The 25,684-nt window shown below is 45.2% G+C and overlaps 2 protein-coding genes across 4 annotated transcripts; one reads left to right on the top strand and one right to left on the bottom strand.

Annotated features, from left to right (window-relative positions):
- Window positions 1-2,286: 2,286 nt before the first annotated feature.
- Window positions 2,287-18,542, top strand: LOC125520943 (serine/threonine-protein kinase ATR). 3 transcript variants are annotated; one of them, XM_048685983.1, is made up of 16 exons: window positions 2,287-2,554; window positions 2,658-2,802; window positions 3,104-3,207; window positions 3,326-3,639; window positions 3,724-3,848; window positions 4,771-4,915; window positions 4,979-5,545; window positions 5,637-5,712; window positions 6,207-6,555; window positions 6,790-8,043; window positions 8,140-11,455; window positions 11,534-12,103; window positions 12,402-13,028; window positions 13,139-13,333; window positions 13,444-13,637; window positions 18,236-18,542. In XM_048685983.1, the coding sequence occupies exons 1-15, from the start codon at window positions 2,401-2,403 to the stop codon at window positions 13,609-13,611; spliced, it is 8,109 nt and encodes a 2,702-aa protein (XP_048541940.1). In that variant the 5' UTR covers window positions 2,287-2,400; the 3' UTR covers window positions 13,612-13,637; window positions 18,236-18,542. The 3 variants fall into 3 exon arrangements, with proteins under 3 accessions (XP_048541940.1, XP_048541941.1, XP_048541939.1); XM_048685984.1 differs by lacking the exon at window positions 18,236-18,542 and adding an exon at window positions 15,419-15,789; XM_048685982.1 differs by lacking the exon at window positions 18,236-18,542 and having other exon boundaries at window positions 13,444-13,871.
- On the bottom strand, window positions 16,140-17,691 carry LOC125520945 (transcription factor bHLH93-like). Its single transcript, XM_048685985.1, has 4 exons — window positions 17,116-17,691; window positions 16,825-17,001; window positions 16,542-16,709; window positions 16,140-16,428 (listed from the first exon to the last, which is right to left on the bottom strand). Exons 1-4 carry the CDS (start codon window positions 17,689-17,691, stop codon window positions 16,348-16,350), a joined length of 1,002 nt encoding a protein of 333 aa, XP_048541942.1. The 3' UTR covers window positions 16,140-16,347.
- Window positions 18,543-25,684: the final 7,142 nt, after the last annotated feature.

Here is a 25,684-nt window from a genome sequence, read left to right as displayed (position 1 = left end):
CAATTATTTGAGTCCAAAGTCCAAAAAACTACGAAAGTAACTCATGGCCCATGAGTGAGCGGGGGAGCTATATCTCGCCTTAAGCGAGATGGAAGCTGCTCTTGCTAAAGGGCGTAACACCTCGCCAAGCAACTGGGCCGGCCCATTAGTGCACCTCCTACCTCTAAAAAATGAGGGATGAAAAAGTGGAGCTCCCAAGATTCGATCCCCGATCTCCTGGCTGAGTCGAAGCACTACTAGCCAGCGAGTCAACGTCAAATTCATGGTACACACTAGGGCGCGGCCTAATTGAGGGTAAAGAGCCGTTTTTTCTTTGGTTTTTCCGCTTTTTTCAGGATTTTTTGGTAATTTTTTCCTTTATTTTTCACCAGTTTTTCTTCTTTTTCGGTTTTTTCTTCGGTTTTCTTTCTTTCTTTCTCGATTTTCATTGGTTTCTTTTCTTTTTTTTCTTTGATTTCTTGCTTCATTCTTCGTTTTCAACATTTTTTTCCTTGTTTCTTTATCGGTTTTCACCGTTTTCTCATTCTTTTTGCATTTGTTTCTATGGCTTAATTTTACTTTTCTTTCTTTGGGTTTGTTCGGTTTTTATTTCTTTCTTTTGGTTTCATTCTACATTTTCCTAATACACGTTTCACTTTTTTCAAATACGATTTTAACATTTCTTGGTTTCAATGCTTGTTTTGTTTTCATTTGTATCTTTCCATTTTCTTCTTCTGGTTTTTGTTTTTTCATTCTTTTTGCATTTGTTTTTTCGGTTTTATTTTTATTTTTTTTCTGTGGTTTATTTTATTTCTTTTTCAGTTTATTTTTTTTTTGGTTTCCTTTGTTTCTTTTGGTTTTCAGTCTACAATTTTTTTATATGTAAACAACAGATTTGTAATACATGTTTATTATTTTTCCAATACAAATTTATCATTTTTAATTCATGGTCAATATTTTTTCTATACACATTTGTAATATCTTTCAAATGCTTGATTAACAGTTTTCAAGTACAAGATTAACATTTCAATACATGGTCAACATTTTTCCTATACACGCTTCTATTTTTTTAAATGCTTGATTAATATTTTTCAAATATACGATTTACATTTTCTAATACATGGTCAACATTTTTTCTATGAATATTTTAACATTTTTCAAATGCTTGATTAACATTTACTAAATGCAATGTTAACCTTTTTTGAAGACATGCTCAACATTTTTTCTAAACACATTGAATACTTTTAAAATGTGTGATCAACATTATTCAAATACCCGTTCAATAGTTTTTCAAATTCTTGATTAACATTTTTATATACCTGATAAAAAATTTCATTATTTTTTCTACACCGTCAATATTTTTTCTATACACATTCAACAATTTCCAAACACTTGTTCAATATTTTTTCGAATGTTTGATTAAATTTTTTATATTCATGATCAATTTTGTTTCATCATTTTATAATACATGGTCAATATTTTTCCTATACACATTTAACATTTTCCAAATGCTTTCTTAAAAATTTTCAAAAACTTTTTCAACATTTTTTGAAATGCTCGATTAACTTAAATACATGGTCTAATTATTTCACACACGTTTAATTTTTTGTATACGTGATAAACGTCTTCTCTATATACATTTAACATTTTTTAGATGCTTGGTCAACATTTTTCAAATGTTTTTACGAAGAGTGATTTTTGAAATATATTTATTTAAAAAAATTGTAAATATATTTACATAAAATATTTGGAAATAGATTGAGATTAAAAAATAAACAAAAAATGAATACAAAAATACATGAAGAAGAAAAAACAAAAACAAATATCTAGGTTGTTGTTTCCCGCGCCCCTGGGTCGGCCCAACTGGCAGCTCCCTTCAGTGAAGGTTCCCTCTGTCTTGTTGAATGCCAGACATAGTGAAATCACTAATTAAAGAGCACTCTTTGCAGCAGTGCTCCACTTGTCGCAACCTGAGAGTTTTTTTTTGTCGATTCTTTTATTCAAAATGTTTTATCTTTTAAACCGTGCGTCTAAATCTTGAACTATTTTCACTGTTGGAGATCTCGCCTTGAGATCTTCAAAACTGGGTCCCATGTCGATAGGTTCCAATGAAACTTTTTTGCGAAAAAAAGACAAAAAACCGGACGGAAAAACAAGGACATTTGCGGCCCAACTTGAGTTTCAAACCAGCCCAAAGTCGAGAGCTGTGTGCGGGCCGAGGCTATCCATCCATCGTCCGTCTTTACATTGGGCCCAACACAAACGGCGACCACGCTCCCAAAGGAGAGAGACGAAGAAAAGGAAAGGGGGAGAAAGGGCAGCAGTTCTCGAATCCCGTTTCGAAATTAAGGAGGGAAAGGGCGCCGCCGCCGACGACGAACCCTCCCGCTCCGGCTCCGGCGGCGGCGACCACCGCCGGCCATGTCGAACTTCGCCGGCCACATCAAGGAGCTCCGCGCGCTCATCGCGGGCTCCTCCTCCTCCGCCGCCGCCCCGGCCTCCGCCCACTACGAGGCCAAGCTCCGCGAGGTCCTCCCCAGCCTCCTCCGCGACCACGTCCTCCCCGCCCCCACCGGTACGCCCGTCCCCTCCCTCCTCCGTTCCCCTCCCGGCGCGGGTCACGTCGGCGACTGGGCCGCCGCTCACATTCTCTGCGATTGATTGACCCATCGATGCAGCGACCGAGATGGAGACCAAGGTGGTGCTCAGGCTGCTCAACTACACGGCGCCCAGGTTCCCCGGGGTCTTCTCCAACGGCCGCCCCGCCGAGGTCATCCGCGTCATCGGCCGCATCCTCCCCTTGTTCGCAGAACCCGACTACCAGTAAGCACTCCTCTGCTCTTCCCCTCTTTCCCCCTTGTAAACCCTAGTCCAATCGCTCTCCACATGGGAAATTACATGGATTTAAGCACTCGATTGCCAAGTATTACTGCATCCACGTGTAATACATGGGGTGGATTTAGCTGATGTAGCAAACATCTAGTTTGGGTTGAATGTTGGAATGGGAAAATGCTGCCTGTTTGAACAACTGATAGATAAGTGAATCTAGTAATGCTGGGTATCTTTAGGCAATGATGCTATGTGTTGTTTACATTCGCTCGGTTTGGTTTCTTCACCGTTGCAGGTCAATTATATTTGAGCCGGTTTGGTCTCTCCTCTCACTTCTCCGCACCGGTGACCGGGAGGCCTACAGGCAGTTCTTCCTGGATGCGATGGTTGCAGTAGAAGGCCTGTGATTCTGTTCCCTTTATTTAGTTATCGTTGTGCAGTTTCAGTTTGTTGAGTACTCCAGTGTGTTAGGTTGTGCAGAGAGGATTGAAATTGAACTTCTTGTTGAATCTAACAGATCTACAATATGTGGCATCAAAGCACACGGAGAGTGGATGTCTTTTAAAATGCTTCTGTGGATCCTTCTCGGACATTTTGGAGTCCACTGCGATTTTTAGTGACCTCCCAGAGAGGTTCCAGCCTAAAAATGGACCTGGTGTGCTGATTGATCTGTCTGGTGACATGAGGTGGTGTTCATTTGCCACTTCGTTAATTAGACTCATCAACAAATGCCTTACAGATGGTACCCTGCATGTTGAAGGGATTGTTACCATGCCATTTGTTTCCGCTGCTTGTTCTATTCTCTGTTATGGGGATGAATCCCTGCACAAGGTTGGTATTTAACCTTGAGCCTGTGTGTGTTTTCGGTTATACCTATGTACCTTCGACACACTGTTAATCAATTTGGTGCAACAGGTTTGTTTCGATTTTGCGCGGATCGTTGCAACGGTGATGACTGTTGAGATTCTTCCTACGGAAACTATTGTTCGTTCAATCACATCGATTCTAAGACAAGATGTTAATGAGCTTTCTAGTATCAGGTATGCTCTTGCTGTATCTTTTTCTTCTAGTCTAGATTATTACACTCCCTCCAGTGATGTCATGTGGACCAGTCAAAAGTCACATGATGTTGCGGATATCCCTCAGGTATGTTTTACCATGTGAAAGGAATCTATGAAACAATAGTTTAGATGCTTTATTATATCATTTTGTTCCCCGGGTCTTGGCTTGCTGGTTTAGCATATTTGCCCACTGATATTTATGTTTTGTAATGCTTCTGATGCCTTGGTCCATACTTTGATTTCTATGATTTAAGAAGATCCAATTGTAGGTACCTAGTTGTATTGGAAGCAAGGCATATTGATCTATACGTACCTCTCCTATGTTTACCTGAAATGCCTGATTCTAATCCATTTTAGTTCTGTCACTGGTGAATATTTGGTTTCATGAATCATATTGTATCTCTAAATATCGTTCAGTGTAACAGTAATGTAGAAAAAGAATTTGTCACTTGGAAGAAGCAGAGTGGAAACCTGTAATGGTGGATTATATTTTGCTTGTTTTTGGTCAGGAATTACGTATGCCCCCCCCCCCCCCTACTTTGTTACAAAAATGCTAATATGTTTGCCTTCTCTGGATATGTTTCAAACATAGTAGCCTTTCTTTTTTGTAAATTCTTTTAGTCAAACAACAATATAGTGGTGAAACTGGTAATGGTAGTTATTGAATTATTCAGCTATACATTTTCCATAAAATGTTTTTATTATAACGAGGAAGTATTCTACAAAAGAGTTACAGCTGGGGACCTTAAGAAGAGACAATGCAATAAGCAATGTACTGGCTCGCTCTGCCTAATATTAAAGCCTTAAATACCATGCGATGTAGGTTTTATTTTGTCATGGATATTATGGGAGTGTGCACAAACACTGTCAAATAGCATAATGCTTCATCTTATTTCTGCAGAGATCCAGATTATGACTTATCAATGGGTGCATGTCTAAATGCTTTGCATTCTTCGTGTCCTGGTTATATTGTTGAATCTACGGCTGCTGATATTGTCAATGTTTTCACAAGGGCAGTACAGACCAGTAGAAGCTCAGAGCTTCAGGTTAGCAACTTGATTTTCCCAGGTCTTTTGGGTACTTCTCTCTACTAATGCTACCTTTTGCAGGCTGCGATGTGCAATGCGTACATGAGAATAGTCGAGGTCTGCTCCCCACAAGTATGGAAACCAGAGATCCTTCTGAAGTTGCTCTATTTGCCCAAGCCTTATGACAAAGTGACTGAATGCATTCGACTGGTTGTTGACAAACTTGGTCAGAGTTTGGTGTCTGTGGATGCCAACGATGATCGAGGCAGCTTTCAGGAAAAATCTGAAGTATTTGAACTGCCAAAAGTCGGCCAGAAAAGAGTGGCTCAGAACCAGGAAAATACTTTGTACAAACGTCAAAAGATGTCTGAATCACGATCAACCATTGGTTCATTTATGGCCAAATTATCTCCTGCTGGCATAGGACATGAACTAGCAAAAGATTATGCCTATGATCTTCAATTGTCACTAAATTCACGTATTAAGTTCCTGTCACCTGACAATCATAATGCTTATCCATTGGAGCCTGATATTGCTATACAAGTGCTTAGTCTTCTTTCTCTTTCATTCTGTGTTAACCCAAAGACAAGTCTGTTTATTAGTATTTCTAAGCAAGTTCTCTCCTGGATCCCTTGGATTTGCAAGCAGGTAGGTAGAAATCATGATAAAGCTGCATAAATTTATTTTAGCTTTTCATCGTTTTTGAACTTAACATCCTAACCATTAGTGAATGATGCAGGCAACCGAGAAATGTTTCTTTTCCTTCGACATGTTACTATATTTCAAAGCTCTTCAGACTGTAATGCTTCTCCGATGTAAGGTTTTCCTCCATCTTTTGCATTTTGTACATGCCATGGTTCAACTTACATGAATTATGTTTGGGATCTTAGGTAGCTTTGCTATAAGCCTGTAACAACTGTGCAATTCTTAATATTCCTGTCAAGGTTTTTGTGATCCTGTTTTGTGTTTTACGTCCTTGTTTGTGTTTATACAACTTCTTGGGCTTATGGCTTGTTCATCATATAAGGTGGATCATTAAATACAATTTTGGTGAGCTATTTGTGTAATACCTGCTTGTAAACCCCACAATCCATCCTTCCCTGTCAAATCATCTAGAGTATAGAAGGCACCTGGACCTATCAGACATGTATAAATATGAATAAGGGATCTGCTGATCCCATTGTCCCGGGATAAACTTACAAGCTCATTGCTTCGAGCTTATGCCAGACCAAATATTAACGAGTACATGATGATATGGCTCTCTTTCTCTCATTTTTTACTGTTCACTTTTGTCTAAATGTCTATGTAGCCTTTCATCCTGGAGACTCTAAACAGTTTGAAGATGAAGCTCAGCTGATTTGTGTTCGCAGTGAAGATTTAGATTATCCACTATATGTTGACCTCATCAGCTTGCTGAAACGGGTGTGGTCTGATGGTCATGTTTCCACTCAAACATGCTTAGACAAGTTAAAATGCCTTGTGGTACAAGTTATTGCTAAGATTGGCAACAGACTGAATATTGACTGTGACCTTGAACTCCTTGAACTGGCTATCCATAGTGAATCTGTGGAGGTTCAAAATGAGGCTCTTATGTCACTACCCATTATTGTACTGTATTCTGGTCCTACGATGCTTGGAGTGATGTTCAAGAAACTTGAGTGAGTAAATATACTTTACCATGATTTCAGATTATCATTTTACACTTTGCCTTTTGTTGAAACAAAACAGTTAATTTCTCGTTTGGTTATGATTACCAAATATTATTGAAGGCATTCCCTTGGTTGAGGAATATAAATAAATTCAAATTTGCTTAGACCACAATGCACTTAATTTGTTTTATAGTTCTTCTGTAAGATCTGATAACCTTGAGTCGGTTTTTTTTTCTTCTTCAGGTTATGTGGTGATTTAGGATCTGACAAAGTGTGGAAATGTGTTGCCTTTTCACTCGGTTTCCTATCTTGTTTAAATGGAACAACTGATGTTACTGACAAAGCGGGGAACAGTTGCAAGCTGTTCATGGACAAGGACTCTAAGCAACCAGTCTCGACATTGGATCTTCTCTTGAAAGGTTTCTGGTGCCCTCACTGTGATAACAGAACTGTCAATACTAAAGAGCAGATTTCTATTGTGGACATGGCAGTACTAGAAACTGAGAATGTTGCCTTGAAACATAATATTTTGAAGGCCCACATACTTTTTTTCAAGTTCCTATATGCGCAGACTTCCAAAGAATGTATCATTTCCATGGTTGAAGTTTTGCCACGAGTACTGAGACATTCTAGCAAAGAGGTTTTACTTGAGATGAAAATTAAGTGGGTAAACTGTATTGATTTTCTGCTACTTAATGGAATGAAAGATGTCAGAGATGCATTTTCTCTTGTAGTATGCTGCTTTTTGGAAACCAGAGTCATGGACATTTTGTTCTCGGATGAACTGGGAATGGAGGGAGGGACTAAAGAACTTAAGTTCATGGACAAAATAAAGCAAGCTTTCGCAGAAGCTGAAGATTCTCATGTTCTACTGACTCTTTTGGAGTCTACTGCTACAATTATGCAAGCCAGTGATACTCAAGGGGAAGTTTTTTTCTGCTCATTTGTATTGCTTATTGCTCAGCTTGATAACCATGATCCCATTGTAAGGAAGACGGCATCAAGATTACTTCACAGATGCTGCACTTACAGTTTCAAAGGAGGAATAGAACTCTTCCTCTCGAATAACTTCCGTGTTAGAGATGATTTATATGACTATCTTTCATCTAGACTATTAAATCATCCTGTAGTGATTAATGAATTTGCTGAGGCTGTTCTTGGGATTAAGACTGAAGAACTGATTAGGAGAATGGTTCCATCAGTTATACCAAAGCTTATTGTGTCTCACCCAGACAATGACCAAGCTGTTATTACTCTGCATGAACTGGCAAACCATCTAAACACTGAACTAGTACCATTGATTGTTAATTCACTACCTAAAGTGCTTTCGTTCGCTCTATTCTATGAAGATGGGCAGCACTTGCCGTCTGTTCTACAGTTTTATCACACCGAAACTGGAAGTGATAGCAAAGAAATATTTGCAGCTGCTTTGCCAACACTGCTTGATGAGATCATATGTTTTCCCGGGGAATCTGATCATATCGAGACTGATAGAAGGTAGCTTTTCTTTTCATTGTAGACATATTTCTCTAGATACTTCCTTTGTAATTAGGCATAAGTTTGAATGAGTTTTAATGGTGTTTCAATTTTCAGGACAACAAGAATTTCACCAACAATACAGAATATTGCAAGAATTTTGACAGGGAATGACACCCTTCCTGAGTTCTTGAAGAATGATTTTGTCAGACTTCTCAATAGCATTGACAAGAAGATGCTTCATTCTGATGACTTGAAGCTTCAAAAACAAGCTCTCCAGCGTATACGGAAGTTAGTTGAGATGATGGGCCCTTATTTGAGTACACATGCACCGAAGATTATGGTTCTGTTGATATTTGCCACTGATAAGGAAGCTCTTCAAATGGATGGTCTTGATGTATTACATTTTTTCATAAAGCAATTGGCTGAGGTATCATCGACCAGTATCAAGTATGTTATGTCCCAAGTTGTAGCTGCTTTCATTCCTTCTTTAGAGAAGTGCAGAGAATGCCCTTCTGTGCACCTGAGAAAAATTGTTGAAATCCTAGAAGAACTTGTTGTGAAAAACAGTAAGTTGCTTAAACAACATATACGTGAACTGCCATTGCTGCCCAGCTTACCATCTTTGTCGGAAGTAAACAAAGTAATACAGGAAGCCAGAGGATCTATGACTCTGCAAGATCATCTAAAGGATGCCGTTGATGGTCTTAATCATGAGAGCTTGAATGTAAGGTACATGGTAGCATGTGAGTTAAGTAAATTATTCAAGGCCAAACGGGAGGATGTTACTGCACTTATAATCGGTGAAGATACTTCTGATTTGGATGTAATAAGCGCTTTAATTATGGCTTTACTAAAAGGATGTGCTGAGGAGTCAAGGACAATGGTTGGCCAGAGGCTGAAACTAGTTTGTGCAGATTGTCTTGGTGCACTGGGTGCAGTTGATCCTGCTAAGTTCAAGGTAATTTCGTGTGAGCGCTTTAAGATTGAATGTTCAGACGATGATCTTATATTTGAGTTGATCCACAAGCATCTTGCAAGGGCATTCAGAGCAGCTTCCGACACAACAGTACAAGATTCTGCTGCCTTGGCTATTCAAGAGCTACTAAAATTGGCTGGCTGTCAGTCTTTACCCAAAGAAGATAACGGGGAAGATTCAAGTAGTTGTGAAATGAGCAGAAGGGGTCAGAAGTTGTGGGGACGTTTTTCTAGTTATGTTAAGGAAATAATTGCGCCATGCTTGACATCAAGATTTCATCTTCCTAGTGTGAATGATGCTGCTTTACTTGGCCCAATATACCGCCCAACAATGTCCTTCAGAAGGTGGATATATTATTGGATTAGAAAGTTGACATCCCACGCAACTGGATCGCGCTATGGTATTTTCAGTGCATGCCGAGGAATTGTTCGGCATGACATGCCAACTGCGCTCTATCTCCTACCTTACTTGGTTTTAAATGCTGTTTGCTATGGAACTCCAGAGGCTCGGCAAAGTATCACTGATGAAATATTGTCTGTTCTCAATGCAGCTGCTTCAGAAAGTAGTGAGGCTATTGTTCAAGGTGTTACTGGGGGGCAGAGTGAGGTTTGTGTTCAAGCCATCTTCACTTTACTTGATAATCTTGGGCAATGGGTTGATGATCTCAAGCAGGAAATTGCTCTATCCCAGTCTAATAATGCCATGGCTGGGAGGCAAGCAGGTAAATTGAACGATGAAAACTGTTCTAATAACGGCCAAGATCAATTGTTGGTGCAGTGTAGCAATGTTGCTGAGCTGTTGGCTGCTATACCTAAAGTTACTCTAGCTAAGACCTCTTTTAGATGTCAAGCTCATGCACGTGCTCTAGCATATTTCGAATCTCATGTCCGAGAGAAGTCCGGGTCCTCTAATCCAGCTGCAGAGTGTAGTGGCACTTTTTCAGATGATGACATCTCTTTTCTGATGGAAATATATGGAGGATTGGATGAGCCTGATGGCCTATTAGGTTTAGCTAATCTGAGGAATTCATCAAGCCTACAAGATCAACTTATCATCAATGAGAAAGCTGGAAACTGGGCTGAAGTGCTAACACTGTGTGAACATGCTTTGCAAATGGAACCTGATTCTGTCCATAGACATTGTGATGTTCTCAACTGTTCACTAAACATGTGCCACCTTCAAGCCATGATTGCGCATGTGGATGGTTTGGTTGGCAGAATACCTCAGTATAAGAAAACATGGTGCATGCAAGGTGTGCAAGCAGCTTGGAGATTAGGAAGATGGGATCTCATGGACGAGTACCTACCCGAGGCAGACAAAGGTCTTGTGTACAGTAGCACTGAGAACAATGCTTCGTTTGACATAGGTCTAGCAAAAATATTCAAGGCAATGACAACAAAAGATCAGTTTATGGTTGCTGAAAAGATCGCCCAGTCCAAGCAAGCGTTGCTTGTCCCGTTGGCTGCAGCAGGCATGGACTCATATATGCGTGCATATCCTTACATTGTCAAGCTCCACATGCTGTGTGAGCTGGAAGACTTCAACTCCCTGCTGGGAGATGAGTCATTTCTCGACAAATCATTCAGTGCAGATGATCCAAGTTTTCTGAAGTTAACAAAAGACTGGGATAACCGTCTTAAATGTACACAGTCATCTCTGTGGGCAAGGGAGCCTTTGCTTGCTTTCCGAAGGATGGTTTATAATCTTAGTCATATGAATTCTCAAGTTGGGAACTGCTGGCTTCAGTACGCTAAGCTCTGCCGTTTGGCTGGACATTATGAGACAGCCCACCGTGCAATACTGGAAGCAGATGCTTCAGGTGCTCCAAACGTTCACATGGAGAAGGCAAAGCACCTCTGGAATATACGGAAATCTGATAGTGCTATAGCCGAACTTCAGCAAACACTTCTAAACATGCCCGCGGAGGTTTTGGGAAATGCTGTCCTTTCATCTCTTTCCAGCCTTTCTCTCGCATTGCCAAATGCGCCTATCTCTGCAACACAAGCATCAAAAGAGAATCCAGATGTGTCTAAAACCCTTCTTCTTTATACTAGATGGATCCACAATACAGGGCAAAAACAGAGCGAGGAAATCAAAACTCTCTACAGTAGAGTAACAGAGTTGCGGCCCAAGTGGGAGAAGGGTTTCTTTTGCATGGCAAAGTTTTTGGATGATTTACTTGTTGATGCTAGGAAACGTCAGGAAGATAAGAAATTCACAGGTGGAGTTGGATCTGTTACTCCTGGCTCTGCTGGAAGTGCAAGTGCCCCAGCTAAAGAGAGGCCTTGGTGGGAGTTGGTTCCAACAGTCTTGCTATGTTATGCAAAAGGACTCCACAAAGGACACAAGAATCTTTTTCAAGCACTACCACGGTTACTTACGCTTTGGTTTGAATTTGGAAACATATACATCCGAGAAGGGCCAAGTGCAGAAATGAAAGTCGTTCATGATAGGGTAAATTTTGTTTTACATGTTTTTTTTCTTCATTTCTTTCAATCTGTGTAAGAGATCTAATCAGCCCATCTAATGCAGATGTTAGCCGTCGTCCGCGGGTGCTCGAAGGATCTACCAACTTATCAGTGGCTAACTGTGCTGTCTCAGTTGATATCACGCATCTGTCATCAGAATGGTGAACTTGTCAGAGTTGTAAGATACATTATCCAGGTGGTTTTACAGGCATACCCTCAGCAAGCACTTTGGATGATGGCTGCAGTGTCAAAGTCAACAGTTTCTGCAAGACGAGAGGCTGCTGGACAAATATTAAAGTTAGCAAAGAAGGGTGTTGGGAAGAGGAGCGACTATGTTGCGCTGTTTAATCAGTTTCCTTCTCTAATAGAACATCTGATTAAGCTGTGCTTTCACCCAGGGCAGCCCAAGGCGAGGTCAATAAATATCTCAACTGAGTTCAGTTCCTTGAAAAGAATGATGCCCCTAGGAATTATATTACCTGTCCAGCTGGCTCTCACTGTAACTCTGCCATCATACGATTCAAATATGTCAGGTCAATCTACTTTTCACCCTTTTTCGATCTCTGAGCATCCTACTATAGCTGGAATAGCTGATGATGCAGAGATCCTTTCCTCCCTTCAGAAACCAAAGAAGGTATGCACATGCACATATTTAATACTGCCTTACTTGATAATTATGCTTGTTCAACATGTACTGAAGTTTGTGCACGGAAGTAGTCCTAGTATTTTTTTTTATGGTTGGTGTGCATCATGGTATTGTGGGTGCAACCATGCAAGTCATAGGTTGGATAAGGTGTGGGAGATTGGGAGCTATCAAGGGCTATTTTTGGTCATTTATGATTAGTTTTTATTGTTAAGTGTCTCAACTAACTTGTATACATCACTAGTACTTCACTCATTTAAGTTACTATTTTGATCATTTTGAACTTCAGGTTGTGTTCCTCGGAAGCGATGGAGTGGCTCGCCCATTTCTATGTAAACCGAAGGATGATCTTAGGAAGGATGCACGCATGATGGAGTTCAATGCTGTGATCAATCGCCTCCTCTCCAAAGTTCCTGAGAGCCGCAGGAGGAAGCTTTATATCAGAACCTTTGCCGTGGTTCCACTTACAGAAGACTGTGGACTAGTAGAATGGGTGCCCAACACACGTGGTCTTCGGCATATTCTTCAGGACATATACATAACTTGTGGGAAGTATGATAGGATGAAAACAAACTCGCAGATGAAGAGGATATATGATGTATGCCATGCTAGCAAAATACCTGAAGATGAGATGATGAAAACTAAAATCCTTCCATTGTTCCCCCCGGTGTTCCACAAATGGTTCTTGACGACATTCTCTGAACCAGCAGCATGGTTTCGTGCCAGAGTGGCATATGCACATACCGCTGCAGTTTGGTCAATGGTTGGGCACATTGTTGGGCTTGGTGACAGGCACGGTGAAAACATCCTTATTGATGCGACGACCGGGGACTGTGTTCATGTGGATTTCAGTTGCTTGTTTGACAAGGGTTTGCAGCTTGAGAAGCCCGAGGTGGTGCCGTTCAGGCTTACACAAGTAAGCAGTGAGATCATGTCATGCGGTTTCTTTTCAGCAGCTTATCCAACGAATTCAATCCGATTTCTGTTACAAGCACTAACGCTGGCATGCTGAATTTGCACTTGCAGAACATGATCGACGGGTTGGGCATCGCTGGATATGAAGGCGTCTTTCTGAAGGTCTGCGAGATCACTCTGTCGGTCCTCAGGGGCCACAAGGAGGCGCTCATGACCGTTCTGGAGACCTTCATCCACGACCCGCTAGTAGAGTGGACCAAAGCACACAAGTCCAGTGGAGGGGAGGTCCAAAATCCGCAAGCGCAGGTATCATCAATATCCTTTATCTAAAAAATTAGCTATTATCAATATTTGATCGTTGCTAACACAACCATGTCGCTCTCCTGATCTGCCTCTTGTTCCGAATGATGTTCCAGAGAGCCATTGCCAACATCACGGCGAGGCTCCAGGGGGTCGTGGTGGGCGTCAACGCTGCGCCCTCCCTGCCGCTCTCCGTCGAAGGACAGGCGCGGCGGCTGATCGCGGAAGCAGTCTCCCACAAGAACCTCGGCAAGATGTACATCTGGTGGATGCCCTGGTTCTGAGTTCTGACGATCTAACTATATAACAGGTCCCCTCCCCTCCCACGCCGCTAATGTGTGTTTCACTGGATGAGGTAGACATACATACATACATACAGGAAGTAAAATGCAGCTTAGCGGCATTTTTGTGACTAGTCCTTTAGCTGCCTTAGTTCCTGTTACCACTAACCGCTGTTACTGTTAGTGTTAGCTACTGAACATACTCCTTGTGAGACATTTTGTGATCCCCCCACTAATTACGACTATCAAGAAAGTTTCAGTGTCGTCGTGGTATTTAGACTTTAGAGTGGTACTTTCTGTCAAGTCTATGTTGCACTGTAGAATTGGCTCTGGGTATCCTCAGAGTCACAGGAATTCTGTCTTCCCCCTACGTTTTGGAGTATCTCAAAAGGTTCAATCATACACGTAGAGTTTGCCAGAGGATGGGCAGTGGCAGTGGATGAGTGCAGCCATGCCACATGCCCGCCTCCTCTCCGGCGTCAGGATGATTCCAACACGAGGAAGCATGGCGAGAGGGATACCACTGGGCACTTGGCAGCCGTCGTCATGGCATCCACAGCCAGCCCCTCCACAGCCAGCCGCATCTCCAGCGGAGGAATATCATGGGCAAGCAAGCTAGCCGAGAGGCGTCAGCAGCCCCGCCCATCCATCATCCATCATCCATCATCCATCACCCATCATCATCCACCACCCCGTTGCAAGCAGCTGCACCCCCTTCCAATTTCTGGGATATCTTACTGGCACCATCCTTTTCGCTCTGATGAAAAAAAGGTTGCTGTTGCGTTGTGGTTCTTGGCCCGGAACTGCAAACGTCCGCCAGCAAGAGCACAAACTCCAGAGTTTAGATTTTGACCGACCTGCGCATGAGCCCAGAGAGAAGAGCCAAACGAAGCTTTTTTTATTTAGTTTTTTGAGAAGAGAGAAAACGGGGCCGACCAGTGGATGACTCCCTGCAAAAAGTGCCCCATTTAGGGCATTACAAAATGCGGACCTCCTTCCCTGTAAGGACTGACTAAGTACACTTGCAGCAAGCTGATCAACCATAAGAAATTTCATAGACTGATCAGAGGTTAGTAGGGATTGTGGGAATTGTGGATGATGATTGGAGTAGAAAACTGGGCCTGCAGGCTGGTCGGCCTGCTTTACCGACATGATCTTTGTCTGCAAGGTTGGATGGCTGGCCGGACGGTGGTCTAGACCGTGTAAATTAGGGGTCAATGGTCCTGCTCGAGGCGAGGGTTACTTAACTGATCGGTCCCCGGCCTCATCCGGGCAAGAATGCCAAGAGATACGACAAGGGCCACTGGTCCTCCTCATCCTACTCGCACACACACGCAGAAGGGGAGGGAAATGGAGGCCAACTTTTATTTTTCTATTGTACAATGGCTCAGTCATCCGTCCATGCCTTCGTCATCTCCATAATTGTCATCATCCACCATCATCCATCAGTGAAGATGTGAGGAGCAATGCAAAGCAACAGGTGGATGGGGCTGCTGATTATACATGCATGATTCAGTATCCATCAGCTGGTGGATGGAGCTGTTGATTTTTCTATACAATAATACTATCATCTCCATAACTGTCTTTATAGAAACAATTTTGCTAGAACTCATCTAGATGAGATATAATTTGGTCTCATTCACTTTTTATAGCCATTGAATGTGATGCTATAAGATGTATGTGTGCTGACGTGGGTTGTATCTATTCTTGTTTTCAAAGTGAATGAGACCAAATTATATCTCATCTAGATAAGTTCTAGGTACTCCCTTATAGAAAATATATTGGGAGAAAGTTTTTGTTTCCAATGCAGCGTCCATGTCTAATGTCTTCATCATCATCATCACCATCATTAGTGAAGATTTGAGGCGAGGCGCAATGCGAAGCAACAGGTGAATGCTGATCATACACGCATGGTTCAGTATCCATCAGCCGGTGCCCAACATTGGCCAATATCAAACAAACAGGTGCTGAAATCGTTTTCCCAGTCTTACACACACAGAGAAAAGGGGGGGAAACAAATGGAGAAGCTTTCTTTCTCCATCCACCCAGCATGTCTTCATCATGAACATCATTAGAAAACAAAATTGGGGAGAGACTTTCTTTTCCCATGCCACGTCCCAATCGGCCAGCCATCCATGTCTTCTTCTTCAGCGGCATCATCATCATCATCATCACCGGTGAAGATGCGAGCAACGCAAAGCGAGCAAGCAACGGCGGGTGCTGCTGCTGCTGCTGGCTTCATCATACACAGATAGATGCATGATTCATCAGCACAGTATACATCAGCTGGTGCCCAGCATTGCCAATGTCAAACAACAGGAGCATGGCACAAACACAACCCAAGATGCTTTCTCTTTCGCTTTCGCTTTCTTTTGGGGGCGATTTGGTGGTACAGCAACATGGCCAGTAAACACTAAACAACGGCCGGAAAAGCGCACGAACGAGGGGATCATCATCACGGTCACGGCCCTCATCAATCATTTCATGCATCGGAAAGGCGCCCGCCGATCTTTGTTGCTAACAGGAGAGAATTTTGATCACGGCGACATGGTTATGATTTGCGATAAAGGGCCTCCGCCCAGATCTTCCGGCCCCTTTTCGCTACTGCTGGCTGCTGGTACTAGTGCTAACTGCTAATTCTACTGCCTGCTACAGCTACTTCTACTTTATTATCCTTCCTCCTCCTGCTGGTGGTGGTGGTCATGGACTCATGGTGGTGGTGGTGGTGGTGCTTCTTGCTCACAAGCAGCCCCCTCCGTAGCCGGCGTTCTTGAACAGCTCCTGCTTGATGGCGTCCGCGCTGATCATCTCCCTCTGCATCTGCACCAACAAACGAATTAATCAGTTGGAATCGGTGGCTGAACTGATGGTGGTGCTGAAGAAAGAAGAAGAATCCATCCATGTTTGCTGGTGGGCTGAGGAATTGTTGGTACCTCGGAGCAGGAGGCGTGCATGGCGAAGTCGTTGAAGCAGCTGACGACGCACTGCTGGATGTCGAGGCCCAGCGTGTCGAGCGTGCTCACCGTCGACAGCAGCAGCCCCGGCTTGGCCGCGCAGTAGATCTCCACCCGGGTGTCCTCCTCCTTGCGCTCCACCTCGAACTGCAAAGCACCAGCACAACATCTCTCAGTCACCATTTCTTCAAGCCACAGCGGCAGCAATGGCGCTCTGCTTCATTGGCGAGGGCAGTGGGCGGCGGCCTGGAAGATGTCTGACCTTGGGGGTGTTCCTGGCGAGCATCTCGTTGGGGTTGAGCTCCCGGAACACGCTCAGCAGCGGCGCCGCCGCCGGACCGGCATGCGGCTCCTCCATCTCCTCCTGCAGCCGCCGGATCCTCTCCAGCAGCTCCTTCATGTAGTCGATGGTGTCCCCCAGGATCGACGTCCTGTCCATCTGCACCCCCAAAATCAAATCCGCACTCAGTCTAGTTTACCCCCAAGATTTTGACGAGGTCGACTTCAGCCATCTGGTGTGGTGAAATCGGAAAGGAGGGGCTTTTTTTTTCACCTTGCTGATCTTGGGCACGACGGAGCGGAGCATGGAGAGGCGGTCGTTGAGGCGCTTGCGGCGGCGCCGCTCCGCCATCAGGTTCTTGGACGGCATGCCCTCCACCCGCTTCTTCCTCGACGCCGGCGCCGGGACGGCCGCCATCTGACCCGACCCGAACGCGCCGCCGTCCACCGCCGCCAGCCCGGGCTCCACCTTGCAGGCGCCGAGGCCGCCCCCCTCCACCAGAGCCGCCGCCGCCGCCGCCTTGGGGTCCATCGCGGCGAGAAACCCCATCTCGCCGTACCCGCCGCCGACGGCATTGGGGAAGGGGCTGCCGCCGTAGACCTCGCTGAGGCAGTCGAACCCCCCAGCCGCGGTCACCCCCGCCTGCTGCTGTGGGTGGTCGAAGGAGGCGGTGAAGGTGGGCAGCACGCTGACGGTGGGCTGGTGCCGCTCCTGGAAGCAGTCCATGGCGGCGGCGCCAGCACAGGCCGGGGAGAAGAAGTCCCCCATGGCATTGCACTCCCACGCGGCCGTGGCGTCCCTCCTCAGCGAGAAGAGCTCCTCCAAGAAGGCCTGCTCGTCCAGCTCCATTGCCCCTCTCCGTCCCCCTCTGGCCTCCCCTTCTGACAGAGATGGAGATGGGAGAGAGAGAGAGTGATGTGTCTCTGTGTGAGAGAGAGGGGATGAGAGGAAGGACGATGATGGTATTGTGTTGGTGGCAATGGTGAGGAGGGGGATTAATATACGGGGGAAGGAAGGAAGGGGGACAATTATTCCCTGGTAATGAATGGTGAGCAGTGGCATTAAGGTAGGTTGGGGGGTTCCATTAGGGAGATCATGCATGCAGCAGCATAGGGATGTGATTGGATTGGAAAGGAATCATGCCTTTCCATCCATCTGGGCTTAACCTAATCTAATCTAATCTAATGCAAGCGGCTCCCAATCAACCCAGGCTTTGGACTCTTGCGGCTTGTGAGCTAGCAGTAGCAGTGTAGTCCTGGTGCTAGCGAGGGGCGAGTGAAAAAGATGAGATAACAGTGGCGGGGGAATCTGGGTGTGTGGCCTCTCTGCTTAGTAGTAGTAGAACTCTTTTCTTTTCTCGTGTGTAATGACCTCTCGCTACACTCGTGTGTAGGGAATCGGCAGAAAGGGTGACAAGGGACGGGCGGATGGATCGATATGATGCGTCTGTTGGACGTAATAAAGGTCGGGCATCATTGCAGTGGAGAAAAATTGTGGCCAGGTGCTGCGTGTGTGGGGGTTAGGGTTTATATTCCTGAAAGAATGCAAAGTACTGTACACCATCATTCCATCAAGGCATGCAGAAATGTGTTCTTGGTGTGAGCAGCCAAGCAGCCATTGCCTAACAGCCATGTCGCCTCTCATCCTAACCCGTGGTTACCCATGGTGGACGGCCGGCCGATGGTGCATCACGCAGACACAGGTGAAGGTGGAGAAATTGGCCTCGGAGATTTTGGTGGACGGCTCTCCTTTTTTAAGGGTGGTGATGGCAGACAGCTGGGTGATGAAGTAACTTGTGAAGGCGATGTGAGCTAGGTAGTGAGGGAGAGTCCTTCCAACCGGGCTCTCACCCCTTTCCATTAATTTCTTAATCAACGAAAATATATCAGTCGGAATTCAAGTTTTGTCAACTAGCCACCATCCAACAAAAAGAAACTAGACCGAACTAAGAAATGCAAAAGAAGACTGAAAGGGGAAGAGCGAGCTGGTGCACCATCAGAAAACCCACTGCATAATGATCCTAGAGCGGACCACCCGCTGTGAGGCGAAAACCTGATGGCACTCACAAGCAACTGCCCAACTACTAAGAGATTCTACGATAAAACTACTGGATACCATGTGTGCAATGCAAAGACCAGACCGAGAAAATAGTACTGTAGCTTTACCGACGTGAGGTTAGTGGTAACTAGGGGGCAACGGGAAGGGTCCAAAACCGTCTTTCTGGGGTGGTCATCGCAGTTGCAGTCAGGCACAGACTTTGATCCATCCCCATTGAAAAGGGTTCCAAGTTAACTCACCTCATCACAGCTCTGTGAGCTATGGCCTCCCCCTAAACTAAAATAATGTAATAAACTGCAAACCTCCGTCCCCTCATTGTCAGAACCAGTCTATGTATAACTAGGCTGATAAAAAATAAAATCCTATGACCACACAGTTGATTTCATCAAATTATATTCCTGAGCTGATGCCCGAGATGATCTTCTGCGGCCGAGCTGAAGCGTGCATGCAGGTTTTCTTGCCTGTGCGTGCATGCAGCAGGTTGGCGCTGGACTGGATGGATCCTCGAGGCCGCAGGGGATCCCGGGCCGGGCCGGAGCGGGGCCCATGTGGATGTGGTGCGTGGCGGGGTTTGACCCACGGCGACTGAGCGCCGTGGCGTGCCTGAATCGGAAACGGGAGGAGGGAGCAGCGGCAGCGACTGTGTCAGGGTTCCCCTGCTCACCGACGCGCCGGGCCCGCATGCGACGCAACTCTGCGCCGTGGGCCCCTCCGCCGGTGAGCCCCCCACGTGTCCTCCCTCGGCCCATGGCCCCCCTCCATTCTGGTCATCTGTGATTCTGGGTGAAATGGCGCGTGGCGAGCGTGGGCTCGGCCTGCCACCTCGGCTCATGGACCCAAGCTGATTACCTAAGACTAGCAGCTGTAGACTCAAAAAAAAACCTAAAAAAAAACCTACGACTAGCTGTTCATCAGTCCCTGAATTGAAGTGGGCTTCGATAGCCAACTAATATGCTTATCTTGATGTATTTGCGAGAAACATAGGTCAACATCGCTCCACGCGTATCCATGCAAATAGTAAACTAGAAAGATAACATATTTGATGTTTTGGGGTATTAAAGTTGGTCGACCATCCTATCTACTACTCTTGGGGCATTTTTCCATAGTGAAGAAAATACAATCCGGCGTAACTATTCAATAGTGGACCACAAAGTTTCAGGAAGAAATGACACCTCGGGGTATTCCGTGGTGAAGAAAATACAATCCGCTCGTAACTACTCGGTAGTGGAGTACGAAGTTTCATGAAGAAATGACAACTCGGGATTACGTAGTGAAGAAAATACAGGCGTAACTATTCTTTAAACAGTGTTTCTGAACATACCTTTGATTGTTATTTTTGCGTAGCATACCGTGGATGTCATTTCTTCGTGATGACTTCGTACGTAAGTACACTAGTAGACCATTGTATGTCAATTTTTTTCCTTCTGAATTTACTTTTCATAAGGGCTTCCCATGGAACCATGCCCCACTAATCCGTGTCCGAGCATATTTGTCCATACTTCATATATATATATATATATATATATATATATATATATATATATATATATATATATATATATATATAGATACATCCTGGTCTTGATTTGCAGTGTGCATGTCGACCAATATTGTCACTTTGCCCTTTGTTTCATATATACCCACTGATTTAATTTGCATGTTTTCCGTTACGGCTGCAGAGATTTATAGAATCTGCCTAGTTAGACATGTGTGAACAAGGCATATGATTTTCATAGCGGACTCGATCAGAAACGGCCGTCTTCTGCAAGTCACGATCTCCAACCAACCCAGAGACCCAGGCAGGCGGTCATGGCTGGGGTGCGTGCCACTGGGTGCTTGTGAGAGAGAGTGAGACCCATCGCCCATGGCCAGCTACATGTATGGCCATGGCGATGAGCAGTCCGCATTCTTGTCCGTGTCTTTGCCGTCCTGCTACTCCAGCAGTCCGCCCGCACGGTTCGTGCATGTTGCCGGTTCCTTCGCGCCGCTCCGCTCCAAGTGGCTTCAGAATTCTGCAGTGGTATTATTGTTTTCTTGGTGGGTTGGGAAGTGTGTGCTGCGCGCCAAGTTTTCTGCAGTCCAAGGAAGTTTGCTCACTCACCCCACCTCTGATTTTGTGCGTATCTTTTGTGGTTTCGAGGGAGGAGAAAATATGACGGCGTGTAGACGTACTGTACTTGCCTGTTTATAGTACGACTATACAATACTCTTGTGGTGTTCCAACCAACGGTCTCATGGTATATTTTCTTTAGAACCCATGAGTATGATATTTAACTTGACACGCTACCTTCGCCCCCAAAATACAAGCCGTATAAATCCAACGAGATCAAATATATAGAAGAAAAAATCAGTGACTATGATATTAAATAAATAGATCATGATATTGTTTATCTTAACAATTTTGTATATATACTTGCTGAAACTTAAAAAGTATTCACTTTTTAACTAAATTTATATGCTATCTATTTGGGGATGGAGGTAGTACATGCCATCGTAAGGGCATCTCCAGTTCTGACCATCAAACCATCCGCATCTGTCGCCGCAAACCATCCAACTTTCCATCGGTCCATGGACCTATTTGGACATTTGTTTTTATGTAAACCGAAAGCAAACTGAAGGGGGAGGGGGCCTTTGCGAGCGTCCGGACCGCTGCCACACATGCGTCTGATACACCGTTCCACCCAAAACTCTCTCCCGCGCCGACAGCCTCCGCAGCGCATTCATGCCGCTCGAAGAGTGCCAGTGCCGCATTCATGCTAGCCTAGAGCGTATATGACCTCTCCCGGTGTAGGCATCGAAGCGCCGTGTAGGCCGAGAGCGCCGCCCGTGCCACATCTAGGTCTCCGCATCTGTTCAATGCTGGAGAGCCGTGAGTGGATGGGACGGATATCTATCGCACTCAAGTTGGCAACCCATCTGTCTGCCTGCCGGCATTAAACATGCATGCCGGCCGAGAGACCCATTCCGTGAGGGCATTGACAACGCCCCCCCCCCCCCCCCCCCTGGTCTAGAACCCGCTATTTAAAAGAGGCCACACCCGGCACAAAACACACCACCGTCCCGCTTCACATCCTCCTCTGCGCACCACTTCCACCGTGACTGCGAGCTCTAGCGCGTTGTGCGAGAGCCTCTTGACGGAGCACAAGCACGAGCTGGGCGCCCCTGCGGCCGACTGGCAGGGCTGCCGTGCGAGGCGGTTATAGGACGCCCTGCCTGTCGGCTATAGGAGATTTTCAACAATGATTGGACGATGGAGGGGGCCTCTGACAACGAGTCGGTAGCCCTGCTCATGTCGTTCCATGCCGACTTGACCATTGAGCAGGTGCAGGCGCGCTTCAACACCGCAACGGGGAAGAAAGGCGGAGCCGCATTCGATGTCGGTGTTTTGACACGCACAAAAGCAGCCAGTACAACCTCTACCTCCTCGAGCAGCACCGGTTGACGGAGGTCCAAGTTTACGGTGAACTCGCCAGCGAGGAGGCGTAGTGTCTATGTCAAATGAGAACCCCAACTTCATCGCATAGCAGAGTGCATTGTACAAGGCCGCACACGCTTGTGTCACTTGGTCTATTGTGTGTGTTTTTTTGGATTTCACACCTACTCGGTGCCGGTAGGATTATTCTCACATTCATGCGTGCATGCATGGCCCATTCAGTTCGATCAGCAACCAACAGCATCCAACACACCAAATGATAAGGGCATGTAGGGTACCATATGCATGTAGGTATGTGTACAGCCATGAAATCGAACGTGCACGTACAAAGGTGGATCGAGACACAAGAGGCACTGGAGAAGTAGCAGTGCTCATGCATGCGTACACAAAAGCCAGACACTCCACATGCACAAAAGGGCTTCGCTTACTTGTCACCGCGACACCGCTGATGCATGCACCCTAGCTAGTACACTAGTTGTTGTTATCACCACGTGCAAGTATATATGTGTACGTACGTAGGAGCACCAAGATTGAAGATTGATGGATCGATGGGCCGAGGGTGGTAGGGAGTAGGAACGGACGGCACATCCCGAGCAGCCAAGAAATGCCATACGCATACGGCCATGCACCCATGGCCCCTTCTTCCTCTTGCATGTCCTAGCTAAGCTAGCCTGATTGTTCCTTACACATTCCTATCTCTCGCTTTCCCTGTGTTGTCTGTACCCCGCTACATAACTCTAGTCTAAGGGCATCTTCATCGCCGACCCTCAAAACGCACACACTTTTTGTTCATGGACGGACATTGATGATGGAGCCAACCTGTCCTCTAAACTTTCACCTATTTTTTTTAAGTCCACGAGCTGAACATTGCAACATATCAAATCATTGATGATTGATTTTTTCAAATGCGATAGTAGTTCTAATTTGAATATTACAATCCATCTAAGTTTTAAAATAAAATACTCCTCCGTTCCATAATATAGAGCGTATAAATTTTTCTGAAAGTCAAAATTTATAAGTTTTTTGACCAAGTTTATAGAGAAAACTATTCATATCTACAATACCAAATATATTGAAAAATATATATACGAAAATGAAACTACATCTTATGCTGAATCTAATGATATATGTTTGGCATTTTAGATGTTAAGCTTTTTATCTACAAACTTAGTCAAAGTTTGTGAGCATTGACTTATCAAAAAAAATATTCTATACACACTACATTATAAAATGGAGGGAGTAGTCCAAAGTTGAATTCAACTAGCACATATGTTCTAGGTGTCCCCTTTAAGAACATCTACAAGCGCAAGTAGCTAATGTGATCCCCATACGCCCGAGGACGCGCCCGTGGACGGTGTCAGGCAGGTTCCCACCTGTCCCTCTCCACAACCACACTCCCCAAATCTCAATACCCAAATCCATGCAAACCCATGCAGGACGATCATACAATGCAAAATCATCATACATTCAACGATAGAAAGATATTGTAGCCCGAATAAACTCGGTACATGCCAAAATAAAATTTAATAGTTCATACATATATAAGCAATACACGAATGAATCAATGACTTCACTCCTTGCAGTCATTGATCCTCTTCTTCATGCGGAGCAACCACTGCCCCCCTTCCTCGATGTCCTGCAACATGATCTCGACTCCCCCGTCTCTCTCGCAAGCCACAACCTCTCTTTCTCGAGCTCAAGACCACGCATTGTCACCGTTTGCTCAAGCTCCCATTTGGCAACATTCTCTTGCCTCTCTAATTACACTTTGTTCTTCTCCAAGATCAACCTCTCCCGGTCCAACTCCATCTTCTCCCTTTGCACATCAATGAACATCTTGTACCTCTTCTCCTTCTTCACCTCCTTAGCATAAAAAATGCCCGTCCAAGTGGCAGACATGTTGCTTGCCGCACCTTCATGCGCCACCCTCTCCTTCTCCCACTTGTTCCCCATCACTTGCTGCTGTTGGTTGCAAGTCCGCCACACCATTTTCTTGTTATCCTTTCTCATCGAATCCAATTTATTGAGCCGAGCTCGACCCGTCGTTTTTCTTCATCTTCTTCGCCCGATGCATTTCGTGCTCCGGCGAGTCGGCCATCATGTCCACGTCAGGAACAACTTGCGAAAATCTCAAATCCGGGATGCCCCTCCACTAGGAGGGCGAAATGGAGTCGGTCAATGATGAAAAATTGTTGTTTGTCTCCATGGCCATGACCAATAGATTGGCCTGTATCGCGTCCATTCCTCAGCGGTGGCCACCAAGGCCGGGTCCTCAGTTGCCTTCGCCGCCGCTATCTTCTATGCTGCCTCATGCTCGCGCTGCCTATGGCAGCACTCCTTTCGGGCAAGGTTCTCCGTCTTGAGAGTGTTCGCCGCTTAGCCGGGAACGGCGAGCAAGTGAGGGGTGGGCGGCTGCACGGAGGTGGGAGAAATGGAGGATGGGAGGAAGGAGTTCCGTCCATGCGAAGAACTAGTTAATTTTCAGAGGATTTGGGATGGGTTCGCCTCGACAGAGCCTACATCAGAGCCTCCCCATATCCACCCTAGATATGGGCCGGATATGAGGAGTGTTGGTCAGTCTAGGCGTTTGGGAAGGATTTGTGCAGTCCGGTTGGGTGGCGTTTTTTCGTCCTTTCACTAACCGGGCGACCCATCCGCGCGTTTGGGGCGAGTATGGGGGCGGTTGTAGATGCTCTAACCGCCCACAAATGCTCAACTAAATCTTCCTTGAGCTGCACATGAGTTGCTTGATGCCGAATTTGTTGATGCATATGAACAAACCCATTAAACGTGGCTGGATTCTGATGTGGAAGTTGGATATGATCACCCATGTTCTCAAATATTAGACATGTGATAACATTTCACCTCATCCTTCACTATCATGTTGTGCATTTGTTGACGTCCCTATCATCCACAACATGTTGTGCATGATCGCACAACATGTCATCACCTCCCACAACATCTTCGGATCTCATTTTTTAGCAGGTCCATGAACAACTGCAGGACGGGCCTCGAGCACTCCAAATGCCCTCTCCACATCCGTTCTAACTCCATCTTGTCTCGGGCATGTGAGATCTTTTTTGACCAACAGGATCAGAGATGGTCTTGACGAAGCTAACCCACGGAGGAAGGATACCATGAAATAGATAGTAGCCCATGTTGTACTGATGCCTATTGATAGTATAGTTGAAAGGCGGAGATTGCCCTTCAGTCAACTTAGCAAGCAATGAACACTGCTGCAGCATGTTGATGTCATTGTGAGACCTTGACATTGCCAAAGAAAGCGTGTCAAATTCAGAGGTCATCTGATTCAATTGCTTCAATAATTACGGTGACCTTCTTAATATGACC

Source organism: Triticum urartu, chromosome 7 (assembly GCF_003073215.2).
Source record: "Triticum urartu cultivar G1812 chromosome 7, Tu2.1, whole genome shotgun sequence".
Lineage (NCBI taxonomy): Eukaryota > Viridiplantae > Streptophyta > Magnoliopsida > Poales > Poaceae > Triticum > Triticum urartu.
The sequence above is the reverse complement of the archived record's forward strand: the minus strand, read 5'-3'. Positions and strand labels throughout refer to the sequence as shown.

Excerpts from the sequence above, each read along its gene's own strand:
- LOC125520943 (XM_048685983.1), top strand. The coding sequence starts at position 2,401 with ATGTCGAACTTCGCCGGCCACATCAAGGAGCTCCGCGCGCTCATCGCG. Across the intron at positions 3,849-4,770 it reads AATGAGCTTTCTAGTATCAG|AGATCCAGATTATGACTTAT; the intron begins GTATGCTCTTGC and ends TTATTTCTGCAG. Across the intron at positions 4,916-4,978 it reads GTAGAAGCTCAGAGCTTCAG|GCTGCGATGTGCAATGCGTA; the intron begins GTTAGCAACTTG and ends TACCTTTTGCAG.
- LOC125520945 (XM_048685985.1), bottom strand. The coding sequence starts at position 17,691 with ATGGAGCTGGACGAGCAGGCCTTCTTGGAGGAGCTCTTCTCGCTGAGG. Across the intron at positions 17,002-17,115 it reads TCGTGCCCAAGATCAGCAAG|ATGGACAGGACGTCGATCCT; the intron begins GTGAAAAAAAAA and ends TTGGGGGTGCAG. Across the intron at positions 16,429-16,541 it reads TGCACGCCTCCTGCTCCGAG|ATGCAGAGGGAGATGATCAG; the intron begins GTACCAACAATT and ends TTGTTGGTGCAG.